Source organism: Acartia tonsa, chromosome 15, assembly GCF_053477335.1.
Source record: "Acartia tonsa isolate MP-2025a chromosome 15, ASM5347733v1, whole genome shotgun sequence".
Classification (NCBI taxonomy): Eukaryota; Metazoa; Arthropoda; class Copepoda; order Calanoida; family Acartiidae; genus Acartia; species Acartia tonsa.
The window spans coordinates 19621223-19638999 of record NC_137274.1 but is presented as its reverse complement, the minus strand read 5'-3'; the positions used below and the strand labels follow the sequence as shown (position 1 = coordinate 19638999).

The 17777-nt window shown below is 32.8% G+C and overlaps 1 protein-coding gene across 1 annotated transcript; it reads left to right on the top strand.

Annotated features, from left to right (window-relative positions):
* Positions 1–50: 50 nt before the first annotated feature.
* On the top strand, positions 51–15043 carry LOC145306975 (uncharacterized). The gene is made up of 9 exons (XM_080149315.1): positions 51–65; positions 10731–10846; positions 11361–11440; positions 11690–11752; positions 12655–12717; positions 13576–13648; positions 14144–14219; positions 14651–14718; positions 15010–15043. The coding sequence occupies exons 1-9, from the start codon at positions 51–53 to the stop codon at positions 15041–15043; spliced, it is 588 nt and encodes a 195-aa protein (XP_080005441.1).
* Positions 15044–17777: the final 2734 nt, after the last annotated feature.

The following is a 17777-nucleotide window of genomic DNA, read 5'->3' as shown; positions in this document are numbered from 1 at the left end:
TATAGGCACTTAGCTACTTTTCAATATATATAAAGAAAATCTGGTTCCGAATGGGTATGGTACAGGTAAAAAAACGGTAAGAACCATACAGGGTCTCACATCCCCTTACTCAACCTAACCTAGCCTAAACAGGCCATACACGTAACCATTTCTTCAAACTTTGTGTAAGTAACTCCATGTAAGATTCATTATGAGTTAAGGTTGGCACTTAGCTACTTTTCAATATATATAAAGAAAATTATGGAAAGTTTAGACATGTTTCATTAGGTTACATGGCCAGTTTGTAGGTCCTTGTCTTTACCATTATACACAGTCCAAAACCAAGGTTTAATAAGTAATTTCGAATAAAATTCTGGTACCCAAAGTTGTAACAAGATGAGAGGGGATATTAGAATGTATGTTATTCTGGTACCCAAAGTTTTATAACCACAGGAAACATAAGACTGTATATTATTCTGGTGGCAAAATATGCTAGCTAGAGACACTCTACTAAATATATCTACTTCTAGTCATAGGTATTTTATTATTAGAATAGGACCTGATATGCTAGCTTGAGATACTCTACTAAATATATCTACTTCCAGTCATAGGTATAGTATTATTAGAATAGGACCTAATATGCTAGCTTGAGATACTCTACTAAATATATCTACTTTTAGTCATAGGTATAGTATTATTAGAATAGGACCTAATATGCTAGCTTGAGATACTCTACTAAATATATCTACTTTTAGTCATAGGTATAGTATTATTAGAATAGGACCTAATATGCTAGCTTGAGACACTCTACTAAATATATCTACTTCTAGTCATAGGTATAGTATTATTAGAATAGGACCTAATATGCTAGAATGATGCACTCTACTAAATATATCTACTTCTAGTCATAGGTATAGAATTATTAGAATAGGACCTAATATGTTATCTTGAGACACTCTACTAAATATATCTACTTCTAGTCATAGGTATAGTATTATTAGGAAAGGTCCTAATATGCTAGCTTGTGATACTCTACTAAATATATCTACTTCTAATCATAGGTATAGTATTATTAGAATAGGACCTAATATGCTAGCTTGAAATACTCTACTAAATATATCTACTTCTAGTCATAGGTATAGTATTATTAGAATAGGACCTAATATGCTAGCTTGAGACATCCTACTAAATATATCTACTTCTAGTCATAGGTATAGTATTATTAGAATAGGACCTAATATGCTAGCTTAAGATACTCTACTAAATATATCTACTTCTAGTCATTGGTATAGTATTATTAAAATAGGACCTAATATGCTAGCTAGAGACACTTCTACTAAATATACCTATTTCTAGTCATAGGTATAGTATCATTAGAATAGGACCTAATATGCTAGCTAGAGACACTCTACTAAATATATCTACTTCTAGTCATAGGTATAGTATTATTAGAATAGGACCTAATATGCTCGCTTTGGATACTCTACTAAATATATCTATTTCTAGTCATAGGTATAGTATCATTAGAATAGGCATGTGGCACTCTACTAAATATATCTACTTCTAGTCATAGGTATAGTATTATTAGAATAGGACCTAATATGCTAGCTAGAGACACTCTACTAAATATATCTACTTCTAGTCATAGGTATAGTATCATTAGAATAGGACCTAATATGCTAGCTAGAGACACTCTACTAAATATATCTACTTCTAGTCATAGGTATAGTATTATTATAGTGGACATCCCCCCCCCCTCCAAAAAAAAAATTTTCGCCCCCCCAAAATTTTTTTTTACTTTTTCTTTTAAAATCTAAAATAAGAAATTGAATTATTAAATTCGACTCTCTCCTTCTCAAGTGCCCCTAGATGTCTATAGGGGGCGTAGCCGCTAGTATTATATAAAGTAGTAAGCTTTTTTTGTCTGTAGTAAAGGATCTTGCTAACTGCTGTAACAATATGGTTCTGTTTTACAGTGAAGTTTCTTATAAGTCCAAGGTTTTTAATTATTTTTGGGAAGGGTACATTCATCCTCCTAAGAAAAATAGCCCCTAGAAAAATAGAAAAAAACCTAAAAATATAAATTGAAGGTTTGATTTCCCTAACCTTCAAATACCTTATATGTCCCTAGATGCCTCTAGGGGCGTAGCCGCTAGTAAAATTTATAAAGTATTAAAGTCTTTGTGTTTTATTATTATTGGTTTTTATAGCTAAAAGGAGTTTTTTATACCCAAATTTTAAAAAAAATGTACATATTCTTATTGTTTAAAATTGATCATCATACAAAAGACTAGGGTAAGGGGGGGGAAGTTTCGGTAAGGGGCTATTCTCGGTAATTTCGACCTACCTTCATTAAATGACCTTTTTCTCCATGTTCCTTTCAAATGACAGAAAAAAACATAAAAACAAATTTGTTCCTTATTAAATTGCCTACAAAAAAGTATAAAATGAATTTTTTTGTGAGATGAATATTAAGGGTACTTATTGGGTCTCAAAGTCGGACAAAAAATTTTTTTTTCCAAAAATTTTTTAGTAGGTGTGTAAAGATCGACCTACACAAAAATTGGTAAGACCTAGAGCTGATCTGAAAAACTTTGTGATCTAGAAATTGCCCGCTTTTTCCAAATCCGTTGAGAGCTTTAAAATCGGGTTAATATTTTTTTCAAAAATGACCAAAGTTGGCGCCGCGGGAAAAATCGGTAATTTCAAAAGAAATTAAAATTCAACTTTTAAGGTCATGTTTTCATGTTTTCTTTTGTCAAATCTATTATTCCATATGGACTTTTTAAGAATTAGGCCTAAAAATGAATAGAACAGATAAAAAACAAAAAAAAAATTAATTTTATTTTTTGAATCAAAATTTTGCGAGGAAAAAATCAAAATTTCTGGTCCTTTGAAAAAAAAATATTTTTGACATAGGAGGAATAGTCCGATCTTTATGAATTTTTTTGTGGTTAATCCCAATCACCTATACTAATTATGATTTATTACGCTTGTTTGGTCGTTTGGCCTTTTTTCATCGATTTTTTTAAGGTTAAAATGTAGTCAAGATTTTTTGCAAAGATGACACTTTTGCTTCAAATTCAATTTTTGAGGTCAATTTTTAATCAATTTTCATGTTTCTTGGGCTAAATCTATAGTTCAATGTGAGCTTTTTTAGGATCAGGCCTAAAAAGTAATAAAATACGTTTTTTTCTTATATTAATTTTAAGTTTTTAAAAAAAAATTTTCGAAAAAAAAAATCGAAAATTCGCGTCTTTCAAAAAAATTCATATTTAACATAGAAGGAATAGTCCGATCATTATGAAACTTTTTGTGGATAATCCCTATAACCTATACTAATTATGATTATTTATGTTCGACTGGCCGTTTGGCCGTTTTTCATCGATTTTTTTTAGGTTGAAAAAAATTACCGATATTTCCCCCCTGTGGTGGGGAAATATCGGTAACTTTTTTGCGGTCAATTTCGGCCAACTTCTAAAAGTCCTAGGATAATGTCCTTTTAGGACCTGATAGTCCTTTCCATAAGCTTTCTACTGGTCTTGGTTTCATTTGAAAATATTAATATTTACCCCATTTTTTTTCAAAAAACCCGAAAAAAAACCGAAATTTCCCCCCCCTTACCCTAAGACATTTATTATGACAAATTTTAGAATCTGAATAAGGGATAATGTGTGTGTGTGTGCTTTTTGAAGTGTGTGTTGCTAACCCAGAAACAATATATATTTATTGTTTCTTCAAGTATTTTAAGTTCAGTGGGGGGGGGGGGGGGTAGGTTATTTCAAAATAAAGGATAAGTAATATAAAGAAAATTTTTTTATTTATTTAACATAAGAAAATGTTAAATTTGAATGACATCAACTAGCAGCTCCTATTTGAAGAGATATGAAAGATCAGAGAAATAGCCTAAAGCCATACCCAGACTTTTTTTTGTAAAAATAAAAAAAAACATCTCAGGACCAATAAGAAGCTTCACTATTAAGGAAAACCATATTGGCAAGATATTTGCTAAAGCCAAAAAATCATATTACTTTATGTAATAGGAAATAAATACTTTCAAATATTTTTCTCATTTTTTTGCAGTCTATTTACTTTTGTATACATTCATGACAATTTTTAAGAAAAAGTACTTTCAATTTTAGCCCCATAGTGGGAGGAAATATGTGACACCTTTTTTACAATGTATATCCCCTTGTAAAGCTGTAAAGTTTAGGCCATTAATTATAGCAAAATACACATTTATTTTTTTAACAGATTTTCATTTTTTTCTTTCTTACTCTAATACTAAATTAAAATTAATGCCCCCGACAAAGAAAAACCTTTTAGAGATTTTATAGTACAAATAGGCAACCTTAAATGCTTAATTTCTGAAAAATGTATCAGGACATCGGAACTGATATAACTTTATACTTTACACTCAAAATTAAATTTTTATGTTTGTGTGTGTTTTAAAACTTCTTAACCAATCACAGAATAAAGGATTTTTAAAAATTATCCACTCATATAAGAAATACCTTAAAAACCAAGGTGGGCTATACACATTTCAAAATATTACATAACCTGTTGTATTTTGTATCTTACATAATTTTACAGTTGCAACAAAATATAAAATGTATGAGAGAGATAGTAGGGGGGTATTTTTGTATTAGTATGAGCGTCGGTTTGTTTTCTCCGTTTATTATCATCAGAGTATTTGTGTATTTGTGTGTCTGTGTATATGTGTGTGTGTGTCTGTTTGTGTAAGTGTTTAATATAAGTGTATGAGAGAGAGAGAGGGGGGTTAGATATTCTTTTATGTGTCTGTTTATGTGTGTGTGTGTGGTTTTCTCCCTTTCTTCAAATGTTTGAACCCCTCTTTGAAAACATTAAAAATTGACCCATTTTAAATAGTTTCCACCATGAAAAAATCCTTTCTTTAAATCTAAGTGTCAATAGTACAAATGCTTAATTTCTGAAATATTAATCAGGACATCAAAACTGTTAATATTATATTTCAATTAATAAATGGAGTAATTTATTCATGATAATTTATTAAGGATAATGATCAAGTAATCCTTGATGATGTTCATAAATTTATCATTCATTGTCTTATCCCTTAATATCCCTGGAAATTTTCACCTTGCTCTGGTTGTCAATATTTTGAGAGAAAGAGAGAGAAAGGAAGAGAGAAAGAGAAAGAGAGAGAAAAAGAGAAAGAGAGAGAGAGAGAAAGAGAGAGAGAGAGAGAGAGAGAGAGAGAGAGAAAGAAAGAGAGAGAGAGAGAGAGAGAGAGAGAGAAAGAAAGAGAGAGAGAGAGAGAGAGAGAGAGAGAGAGATAAAGAGAGAGAGAGAGAGAGAGAGAAAGAAAGAGAGAGAGAGAGAGAGAGAGAGAGAGAGAGAGATAAAGAGAGAGAGAGAGAGAAAAGGAGAGAGAGAAAGAGAGAGAAAGAGAGAGAGAGAGAGAGAGAGAGAGAGAGAAAGAGAGAGAGAGAGAGAGAGGAGTGAGAGAAAGTGTGAGAGAGAGAGAAGGAGAGAGAAAGAGAGAGAGAGAGAGAGAGAGATGCGATTGTTTCTAACCTTGGGCACAAAATACCCACACTGTGAGTGTCCAGTGAAAACAACAAAATACCAGGGAGGAAGAGGACATTTGACTGTTTATTACACTAGTCCCTAAAGTTTCATAAAGACGCTTTCTTATTATTTGGCTCAGCAACTTTGGGGACTTTTTATTTAATTTTGATTCTTTGATTCAATGTGTTTAAATGTTTCATACACTAATTGTAATCTACAGAAAGGGTTATTTTATGTTTTATCATCATTGGGGGTGTACTATAGTTTTTACTAAGGTACAGAATTAGGAAGGTGTGTAGGTATAGTTTTTACTAAGGTACAGAATTAGGAAGGTGTGTAAGTATAATTTTTACTAAGGTACCCAATTAAGAAGGTGTGTAAGTATAGTTTTTACTAAGGTACCCAATTAGGAAGGTGTGTAAGTATAGTTTTTAATAAGGTACCCAATTAAGAAGGTGAGTAAGTATAGTTTTTACTAAGGTACCCAATTAGGAAGGTGTGTAAGTATAGTTTTTACTAAGGTACCCAATTAGGAAGGTGTGTAAGTATAGTTTTTAAAGGATGCCTGCAAGAAATACCACGCTTAAGCTGCTGAAAGACTGCCACAAGTAGACCCAATACCCCAAATTTAAAGCCTTCAGCTTCAATAACAAAAAAGTTCTAGGCATTTCAAAAAAGCATTTTATACACAATGGTAATTTTGAAAGATTTCTAATGCTTATAAAAAAAAAAACAATATTAAATTACGTCGCCTAGACACAAAATTATAACCTTATCTTTGTCAGAAATTTAGATTACCGGTAATTGATTACATTTTTACAATAAAAACACCACATTTCATAGTCAAAATCTATGAAAAAAATTCAATTTAAATTGCATTTTTAATTGAAAACCATAGCAGAAACAAAGGGGGAAACTACTGCAAGCTCATCTGTGATTGGTTGCTTAGCTGATTCAGCCTTCTGATTGGCTACAGTACACTCGGTACAACGCAAGTTAAACTTAATTTTTGTTAATGGTTTTGACTATAAAAATGGGTATTTTTATTGTAAAAATATAATTAGTTACTGGCAATCTAAATTTATGACAAAAATAAGCTTATAATTTTGTTTTTAGGCCACGTAGTTTAATTTCAAAATTTCTAACATTAGCATTGCAATTCTTTCAAAATTTTCATTGTACATAAAATGTCATTTTAAAATGCCTAGAACTTTTTTGTTATAGAAGCTGAAGGCTTCAAATTTGGGGTATTGGGTCTACTTGTGGCAGTCTTTCAGCAGGTAAAGCGTGGTATTTCTTGCAGGCTTCCTTTAATAAGGTACCCAATTAAGAAGGTGAGTAAGTATAGTTTTTACTAAGGTACCCAATTAGGAAGGTGTGTAAATATAGTTTTTAATAAGGTACCCAATTAGAAAGGTGTGTAAGTATAGTTTTACTAAGGTACCCAATTAGGAAGGTGTGTAAGTATAGTTTTTAATAAGGTACCCAATTAGAAAGGTGTGTAAGTATAGTTTTACTAAGGTACCCAATTAGGAAGGTGGGTGACTATAGTTTTTACTAAGGTACAGAATTAGGAAGGTGTGTAAGTATAGTTTTTACTAAGGTACAGAATTAGGAAGGTATGTAAGTATAGTTTTTACTAAGGTACAGAATTAGAAAGGTGTGTAAGTATAGTTTTACTAAGGTACCCAATTAGGAAGGTGGGTGACTATAGTTTTTACTAAGGTACAGAATTAGGAAGGTGTGTAAGTATAGTTTTTACTAAGGTACAGAATTAGGAAGGTATGTAAGTATAGTACTAAGAAACCAAATTAGAAGGGTGTGTAAGTATAGTTTTTACTAAGGTACCCAATTAGAAAGGTGTGTAAGTATAGTTTTTACTAAGGTACCCAATTAGGAAGGTGTGTAAGTATAGTTTTTACTAAGGTACCCAATTAGGAAGGTGTGTAAGTATAGTTTTTAATAAGGTAACCAATTAGGAAGGAGTGTAAGTATAGTTTTTAATAAGGTACCCAATTAAGAAGGTGTGTAAGTATAGTTTATACTAAGGTACCCAATTAGGAAGGTGTGTAAGTATAGTTTTTAATAAGGTACCCAATTAAGAAGGTGTGTAAGTATAGTTTTTACTAAGGTACCCAATTAGGAAGGTGTGTAAGTATAGTTTTTACTAAGGTACCCAATTAGGAAGGTGTGTAAGTATAGTTTTTAATAAGGTACCCAATTAGAAAGGTGTGTAAATATAGTTTTTACTAAAGTACAGAATTAGGAAGGTGTGTAAGTATAGTTTTTACTAAGGTACCCAATTAGGAAGGTGTGTAAGTATAGTTTTTACTAAGGTACAGAATTAGGAAGGTGTGTGACTATAGTTTTTACTAAGGTACCCAATTAGGAAATAGTGTAAGTATAATTTTTACTAAGGTACCCAATTAGGAAGGTGTGTAAGTATAGTTTTTAATAAGGTACCCAATTAGGAAGGTGTGTAAGTATAGTTTATACTAAGGTACCCAATTAGGAAGGAGTGTAAGTATAGTTTTTAATAAGGTACCCAATTAAGAAGGTGTGTAAGTATAGTTTATACTAAGGTACCCAATTAGGAAGGTATGTAAGTATAGTTTTTACTAAGGTACCCAATTAGGAAGGTGTGTAAGTATAGTTTTTAATAAGGTACCCAATTAGCAAGGTGGGTGATTATAGTTTTTACAAAGGTACCCAATTAGGAAGGTGTGTAAGTATAGTTTTTACTAAGGTACCCAATTAAGAAGGTGTGTAAGTATAGTTTTTACTAAGGTACCCAATTAGGAAGGTGTGTAAGTATAGTTTTTACTAAGGTACAGAATTAGGAAGGTGTGTGACTATAGTTTTTACTAAGGTACCCAATTAGGAAATAGTGTAAGTATAATTTTTACTAAGGTACCCAATTAGGAAGGTGTGTAAGTATAGTTTTTAATAAGGTACCCAATTAGGAAGGTGTGTAAGTATAGTTTATACTAAGGTACCCAATTAGGAAGGAGTGTAAGTATAGTTTTTAATAAGGTACCCAATTAAGAAGGTGTGTAAGTATAGTTTATACTAAGGTACCCAATTAGGAAGGTATGTAAGTATAGTTTTTACTAAGGTACCCAATTAGGAAGGTGTGTAAGTATAGTTTTTAATAAGGTACCCAATTAGCAAGGTGGGTGATTATAGTTTTTACAAAGGTACCCAATTAGGAAGGTGTGTAAGTATAGTTTTTACTAAGGTACCCAATTAAGAAGGTGTGTAAGTATAGTTTTTAATAAGGTACCCAATTAGGAAGGTGTGTGACTATAGTTTTTAATAAGGTAATATGATTTTTTTGTGCTTTGCTAGTTATGGATGTTGTCAGTCATCCTTGTTTTTTTTTCAACAGTTGACATATTAGTGTGAGAAACAGCATTGTAAAGGAGTACTAAATATGGGCGAGGGGGGGAGGGTGTTTTGAACTTTAGACAGCATCAATTAATTTTACAATGCATGTGTAAAAATATCCTTTGTAAATTTTAGGCAATTAATTAAAGCAAGGCTCACATTCTTTTTTAAAATATTTTAATTTTTCACATGAATATATTTTTTGTTTCATTAAAAATAAGATTAGTTTAATTAAGTAAGTATGAAAAAGATAGAAAGATAGGTAACAAAAAAAAGATAGATAGACAAATAGAAAGATAGATAGACATTTGGGATATCTTAACCTCATAAAACTTATGATAAATATAAGCTACCTTTACAAATTCACCCTGAAAAGTAAAGAAATTTAGTCAAATTATTTATTAAAAGCCAAAATATAAATAGTAAATATGAATTTTAAAGTTAACAATGGACTATTCCATTTTGACTTAAATTACTATCTTCTTTCCCAAAGACAGGACCATTCCATTAAAATCTACCTTCCTATAGGTTTTGGCCTCACCCATTATATTTCCCTCTCCCTGTGTATATACATATGTTTAGATGGTAGAAGTTGGTGATCATAACTATTTACGGATATCTTCAAACTTTTACCCCCTAAATTTACCCCCTCTCTTTTTTCCTTTCCCTATTTTTCGCGTCATTCTTTAGTCTACAGGTGTTTATACAAATGTGCCAATTTAAATTTTTTTTTTTAAATGACATCTGTTTAATATTACTTTGCAATTAAGCTTTTTTAGGTACAGGGAAGGTTTTTAATTATTTTGGGAGAGCGTATCTCCACACTCCCAGTTTAAAATCCCCCCCCCCAAATTTTTTTCTCAATATTCCTTATTAAAACTCAAATTAAAAAGTAGAAGGGCGGTTGACTTATCCCCCTCCCACCTTAAGAACACCTAGAGGCTTATTGGGGGCGTTCGTTGCCCCTAGTCTTTCTTAAAATAAAAGCTATGTCTTGCATTTTTTTCAATTAGGTGTTTGATCACGAATTTCATATGGTAAAAATATTTTTCTTATTTAATTGTTATCCTAATAAGATAAAAGTTATGCTTGAAAATTGTTTTAATAGCTATTATTATATGTTACATTTTTAGATAAATGTTGGAATTGTGATCAGAATTTGGGTATCTTTTGTACTCATTTGCGTCATTTCTATTTTCAGATTTTATTACTCGTCATCATATGTTTTTGTGTGGATCATTCCATCCTGTCTACCTTCCTCTGCCCCTTCTTTAAATTTGGCCCATTCCATTTTAGTTTGGGAGGTTAGTAGTTGTTCTATGGGAGTAGATGATATTTAAATTTTGGAGATAGGTACTTATTCTATGAGAGTCCATGATATTATAGCTTGGGAGATGGTACCTCACATAAGAAAAAAGGATAAGAGGTTGAATACTCACCCATTTTTCATTGTAAAATATTATTTCCCCCCACAGAAAATAGTTTTCTGCTATAAAGAAAAACCGCTAAGGGCTTTTTGCATTTTAATCATAACCTATTTTAAATATATATAATATATCTTAATATTATTATTATTTAATAATTTATTGGGTTTCAAAAGAACATATCAGGAAAATCATTAAAATACAATTTCATTTAGACATGAAAAAAATAAAAGTGTGATATATCTTTAAAAAACAGCCCTGCGCGGTTTTGTACAGCAGAAAAGTATGTTACACCTAGTCAAAAATGGGAGGATTCGCCTTTTATGATCGTAAAATCTATTTTTTTCAAATTAGCTTAAATGTAATATCTAAATCTAATTAACATTCTAGGATTCTGCTACTGCTACAGACTGTATGGAATCCTGTGTAGATCTACCTGAATGCTCTGCTTACACATGGTATAATCAATCTGCTGTCATCCAAAATGCTTGCTATCTCTTCAGGAGGTAAGATTTTTAAAGATTCTTTTTAGCACAGTATCTTAAAAGACAGCAATCTTTAGATCTTAATTTTGAGGTCCTCTAATCATATTTTATATAATATTGTCAGGTTTCTTTACCAAAACCTGATCCAATTCTGAGATTCACAAGTAATATTTTGAATTTTGTGGTCAGGTTTCTACACCAAAACATGACCAAATTCTGAGGTCTCTACACACATTTTATATGGTCAGGTTTCTGTACTTGAACTGAAAAACCTGACCAAATTTATCATATTTTATATTATGGTCAGGTTTCTGTACCAAAACCTGACCAAATGCTAAGGTTCTTTTATCATATTTTATGTTATGGTCAGGTTTCTGTACCAAAAACATGCCCAATTCTGAGATACTTTAATCATTTTTTATATTGTATAGTCAAGTTTATAGACCAAAACATTGCACAATTATAAGGTTCTCTAACCATATTCTATGGTAAGGTATCTATACCAAAACCTGACCCAATTCTTTATATTATATAGTTGTGAGGAGGTGCGAGAATGTTCTTTCTGTGAATCTGGAAGGTTGGGATGCTTTAATGGAGACAATACTTCTACTTCTGGTAATTTAACTATAGAAGATTTTTTTTTTTGGGGGGGGGAGAATTTATGGAAACTATAGAAGTTGAGAAGGGGGGGGGGTTATATTGTACTTATAAAAGATTTGGTGAGGGGGAGGAATTAATGGTATTTCAACTAAAGAAGATTTAGTATATAACAGGTGTTAATGTTCGTTTGTCCTATCGTTTCAAAGCTTGGCTTTTATGGATGTTGTCATCCTTGTTTTCTCCTAATACAATGTATATTTATAGTGAGACCTACTTCTCCTACTGTTGAACCAACATACTCTTCAGATGCTTCCACTTCAGCTACTGGTAAAATTTTAAAAAGATTACTTTTCCTTCACTTTCCCTTCACTTTCCCTTCAATCTCTCTTCCTTTTCCCTTTACTTTTCCTTCACTTTTCCTTCACTTTCCCTTCACTTTTTCTTCTCCTTCTCTTCCTTTTCCCTTCACTTTTCCTTCACTTTCCCTTAACTTTCTCTTCCTTTTCCCTTCACTTTCCCTTCACTTTTCCTTCACTTTCTCTTAACTTTTCTTTACTTTTTCTTCACTTTCTCTTCCTTTTCCCCTTCTTTTCCCTTCACTTTCCCTTCACTTTCTCTTCACGTTCCCCTCACTTTTCTTTCACTTTCCCTTGTGATGTCTACTTCCCCTACTGTTGAACCAACACAGTTTTCAGATGCATCAACTTCAGTTACTGGTAACATATTTCTCATATTCATTATTAATTAATTGATTAAACTTGCAGTCAGACTGCTTTTTTAGCCACTACTGCAGATAATTAATGTGTAAATTTTTAACCCATTTCTTTCTGGTATAAATGTTATTTATGACATTGTATAATAGACAGCTTTCCGCAGATATAAAAATGAAAAATTATAAAAGAAAAACCAGTTTTGTTAGATTCAAGGGGGCAAAGTTTATTGTCAGAAAATTTTAAGATATGGGGGGTGATATTCTACTAGTAACCAAAGTTTTCAATCATAACCAGGGAGGGAGGATGGGATATTGGACTGTAAATCATAATGGTGTTCAAGGTTTATAATTTAGTTAACTTATCTGTTGGCTCTAAAACTTTGGGTACTTTTATTCAATTTTAAACTGATAGTGTCCATTAATTTTATCTACAGAGTATAGGGTAACTTTAATTATCATTATGGGGGATTTATTAAAATTTTATTGTCCATTGTATCCCATAAGATTTTGTATCTAGATATGACATCAGATGATCCGCAAACAACCCAGCAGACAACTGAATTGCCTACAGAATCAACAGGTCAACAGATTTATAAAGAAAAACTTACTTTCCCTTCACTTTTCCTTCACTTTCCCTTTACTTTTCCTTCACTTTCCCTTCATTTTCCCTTCATTTTCCCTGACAACATATGGCAAATCTGCTTGTCGCCGGGGAGGTGAAAGGTTTGAATCTCAAGCCTACACTGCTTCATGACTAAAGACATTAAAAATGTCTGGTGTGGGACATAAATAGTAAGAGTAGAGTGAATGCCTTGGCCCGTAAACAGGTTCAACTCACTACTATGCACAAAGGAGAATCCCGCCCTTACAAGGTATTGATGTTGTCATCCTGAGCTTGATCTTTAAATCGTTTTTATGGCGCGCTGAATCGGGGCGATTCAGAAGTGAACCGTAGGCGCGCTGGTGGTAAGCCACAGCGCACCTGATTTTTAAAAGATTTTCGGCGCGGTGTTGTTAAATCGCTTGCGCACTCACTAAAATATCGATCCGCGCCAGTACAACTTTATTACTTAAGGCGTGTCAGTAAGGTATTTTATATAAAATGCCGTGTCAGTATGGTATTTTATATAAAACATTAATATATAATTTATTTTAAAAATAACTATAAAAATGTTTTCTCGATAGTTTTGCAATAAAATATTAAAGTAATTAAAAAAATATCCATTTATTGCATATGATTCACCCCGATTTGAACCGTCAATGCCACTCGGTGAGTGGCATTGGCGCGCCGGTACCGCGCCACTGCCCGATCCAAATCGCCCATGCAAATTCGATTTAAAGATTGATATTTAATAATTTGATGGTGCGCTAAATGAATCGCCCCGGTTTAAATCACCTATAAACGATTTAAAGATCAAGCTCTTGTTTTTATAATTAGTTGAGAGTACAACAACAACATCTGGAATTGTACCAGAAGGACCATGCTCAGAATACAAGATTTTAGATGACAGGTAAAAATTTACAGGTTTAGTTCTTTTTGTGACACCGCCCTCTTAAATGGTATTCTTCACATTTCCTTTACTTTTCCTTCTCTTTAACTCCCCTTTCCCTTCACTATTCCCTCACTTTCCTTCACTTTCCTTCACTTTCCTTCACTTTCCCTTCAATTTCTCTTTGCTTTATCTTCACTTTCCATTACTTTCCCTTTACTTACCCTTCTCTTTTCCTTCTCTTTCCCTTTACTTTACCTCCTCTTTCCCTTCACCCTTCCTTCACTTTCCTTTATATTCCCTTCTCTTTTCCTTCAAATTTCAATTCACTATAATAGAAATTAAAAAACACTTTTTGTTTTACTGGTACTAAGGAGACAAAGGCCCTGGCCTTTAAAGCCGTTTTTAATTCTAGAATTTTTGTTTTGTTTTCTTGGCAGTACATGAATTTTCAGTACAGCTAAACACCAGTTCTAATCTGATTGTAAGCCATACTGGAACCATATATTTTTTTAGCACCAGGAATACAGAGTATGAATATGAACCCTATTGTGACCAGAATGGAAACAGTTTTACCAGTCCTGATTGGCAGGTTCATTATTTTTCATACCTATATTAGCAACAACTTTTACTACACAGAAACTGCATATTTTCAAAATTTACAAAAGTTTCAATGTTGACAAGAAATTTTGGGTATTGTCAGTTTTGTGATATCGCCTCTTAAAGTTAGGTAAATTTTAATGATTGCCTCTCAGGGTTAGGCCCATTGCAGGTGCTAGAAATAGGAGAAAAGCTACTGTGAAAATATGATGTAACGCCCATGAAGAAGCAATGTCATAAAAACCAACAGAACCCAAAATTTCAACTGTCTATCTTAGGTAGGAGCCAATAAATTACATTTCAGACAGACACACGGATATTTTGTATAATTTTAAAAATGACATAAGATAACGCCCCTAAAATAAAATGATGGACGTCCCTATTCTTCACTACTCATAATGGATTCCTTGTTGTTGTGTTTAGGGTGAAGGTTGGTACCGACTGCTGCCACCTGCTGGTATCAAAATTCCAGGAAATGTTCCATTCCAGAGGTGTGGAGAATGGGGGTTTAGGGAGGTGTATCTATATCTTGGGAGAAATTAAGGGAGATTCAACCACCCTACTTCCCTACTGACAAAAGTTTGAATATGAGTTAAGGAGAGTGTCAAAATTTCAAATATGCTTCATTCCATTCAAAGAAAAAAAAAATTTAAATAACAAAACCTTTGTAAAAAACAATCATGAAAACCAGATTCATCCAGAAAATTTGAAGAAAATAGTAAAGTGCTAATGTTAATCTAATTCAGGAAAGTCAAAAATGAGAAAAAGATTTTTTTTGCTAGGATCAAAACAAATTCAGCGCCAATTGTGCGCTAGTCCCCAAAGTCAGTCAGAACTTGCTAAATCCTTCACAAACACTTTAAGTAGGTCCCCAAGGTTTGAATCCCCTAAGTTATTGAACATTTAATTCATTGTCTCATCCATTGATACATGACGTTCTGCACCATTATTCATAATTTTGGAACATGTCTGTAATAGAATATGCTCCTGGCTACAACCATTGTGGCACCAATGTTCCTGCTTGGGCAAATTCATCTCATCCCCAGGGTAAAGTTTTAATTTAATTTATCCTGCTATTGATTTTTTAAAACAATTGTGTTAGGTTAAATGGCTAGGAAGCCAAATGTCAGTTATAGGTCAGTTACATGTAAAAACATGTAAAAAGTAAAATAATTTTTTAGATTAGGCTACCATTTTGGAAAATTATATCACATTATTGTCATTGTCTTATCCCTTAAAATCCCTGGTTTTTGTTATATGTTACTGATAACCTTTTTGGATAACAAGGTTATCATGGTGTACCTGAACCTGGATAATCCCAGGAAGACAGATACTATAAAAAAATAGCCTAAAACCATCTTCTATTTATTTTAGAATTACTTGTTGAAACTGAGATGACAATTTGCTTTAACAAAAAAGATGTAGAATGTGACCATTCAGGAATATTCAATATGGCTTCAAAACCTACTGATATCCACTGGATTACAACCAGTTCTCCTGTAATTTTTCAATTTGTTATCTGCGGAAACCTGTCTATAATACAAAGCGATAAAAAAACTATTTAATTTTTATTTTCAATCAGCTTGATGATGGAAGGACAACCAAGTTTTTTTTTGAGGGGGGTAAATGAGAAGTTCAAATTTTTAAAAATAGTAACCTTTTTTAAAATTGTTGGACGTCTATGGATGAAAATTACAGGGAGGGAGGGGTTATTGGACTGTAAATTACACAAATACCCAATGATTTTTCTTATTTGTTGGCTTGAAAGTTTGGGTACCTCTGTAATTTCTAGTGCAAAAATATCTCCCTCCCTGAAATTAAAGTTTAGGTGCCAGTGCGATTTGCAGTGCAATGTCTTCTCCCTCCCCTCCTGTTTTCCAGATATTTTAATATTGAATTAAAATACCCAATGTCCCCTCTTTCCCTGATATTTAATAAAGTAACAGGATGTTTGTCTGTCTGTTTGTTTGTACCGAAGGATCTCGTTAACCGCTGAACCTTCTCCTTAACAGGGTAGCAGGTCTCAGTAAGGTTTATATCTATTTTGGGGGAGGGTACCACCACCCTCCCAATAGAAATCATAAAGAATATAAATTTATTTTTACATAGAGACTTGAACGCAATATATAAATATTGCATATCATTTTTAAAAATCATTTAAAGTGTCACTAGATACCTCTAGGGGCGTAGCTGCTTGTATCGAATAAAAGTACCCCAGTACCCAATGTATTGAATATCAAATCTAGATGTTATAAAATGTGTAAACTGCGGAGAGTATTTTGTTTATTATCTCAAAGATGTGGAAAACTGTAGAAATAGGTAACAAGAGACTAGGGTTGGGCCGGATATCCGGTTTGGCTGGATACAGGATATCTGGCTGATTTTTAATGCTGGATATCCAGCCAGATATTGAAAATTGTCTGATGCCCATCAAATTTTCAGATATCCGGCTTATTTCTAATGCCGGATATCCAGTATCCGGCTGGATGATGAAAATTGCCCAATATCCAGCACATTTTTAGATATCCGGCTGATTTATAATGCCGGATATCCGGCCCAACCCTACTAGAAACATGTACTTTGAAGCCTGACTGACAGACGATACTAAATGCTCATTGGTACAGGGAATCTTCACCAAAAATTTCAGCTGTCTATCTTCAATAGCGCCTGAGAAATACATTTACTCTGACATGACAGGCAGACTGACAGACAAAGTGAATTATAGAGTAGCTTTGCTACTAAAACAAAGGATGACAAAACCTTTAAGCAGTAAAACACAATAATCATGAATGGCAAAACGGTCGGACAAAGAATGTTATAGAGTCAGTGGTCATTAAAAGAAAAGAAATCATCAATCCGTGTAATGGGATGCGATACTCTAAAACACACTTTCTTTAATACAAAGTAGAACGATGTCTATCCGTTCGTCCGTCCTTCTGTCTGTCTCTCCGTCTTGGTAACTACTGAACCCAATGAATTCTACTCTTCAGGGAATATACCTACTTGTCCTGTGGTGGTTTTAGGCTATTTTCTTAGAGGGTGGGACACCCACAACCCCCCAAAAACAAAAATATCCCCCCCCCCATTTAAAAAAAAGGTATTAGTGGTTGCATCGCTTAAATTACTTCTTGGGGCAAAGCTATATACAGTAACAGGATATCTGTAAATCTATTTTTACCAAAAAATCTTGCTTACCGCTGAACCGATATGGTTCTCATTTACAATGTAGCTTCTCATTGTTCCTCTTAGGGGGAAGGTATCACCACCCTTCCAAGATAAATGACCCCCCCCCCCAAAAAAAAAAATTGAATATGGGAGGATCGACTTACCCCCCTCCCCCTCATACAAGTAATAATAACAGTGCGTCCATTTAAAAATGTTTTTTTTTAAATGAAAATCATATCCAACATGATTATCAGAAAATGGTAGTTCCTATGACAATTAGTAAGTAAACTATTAACAAGGCATCTACATATTCAAGCTCTAAAATTCATAAAAATAAAATTCTTTGATTAGTGATTAGTACTAACGTTCGTTTGTCCTTCTGTCT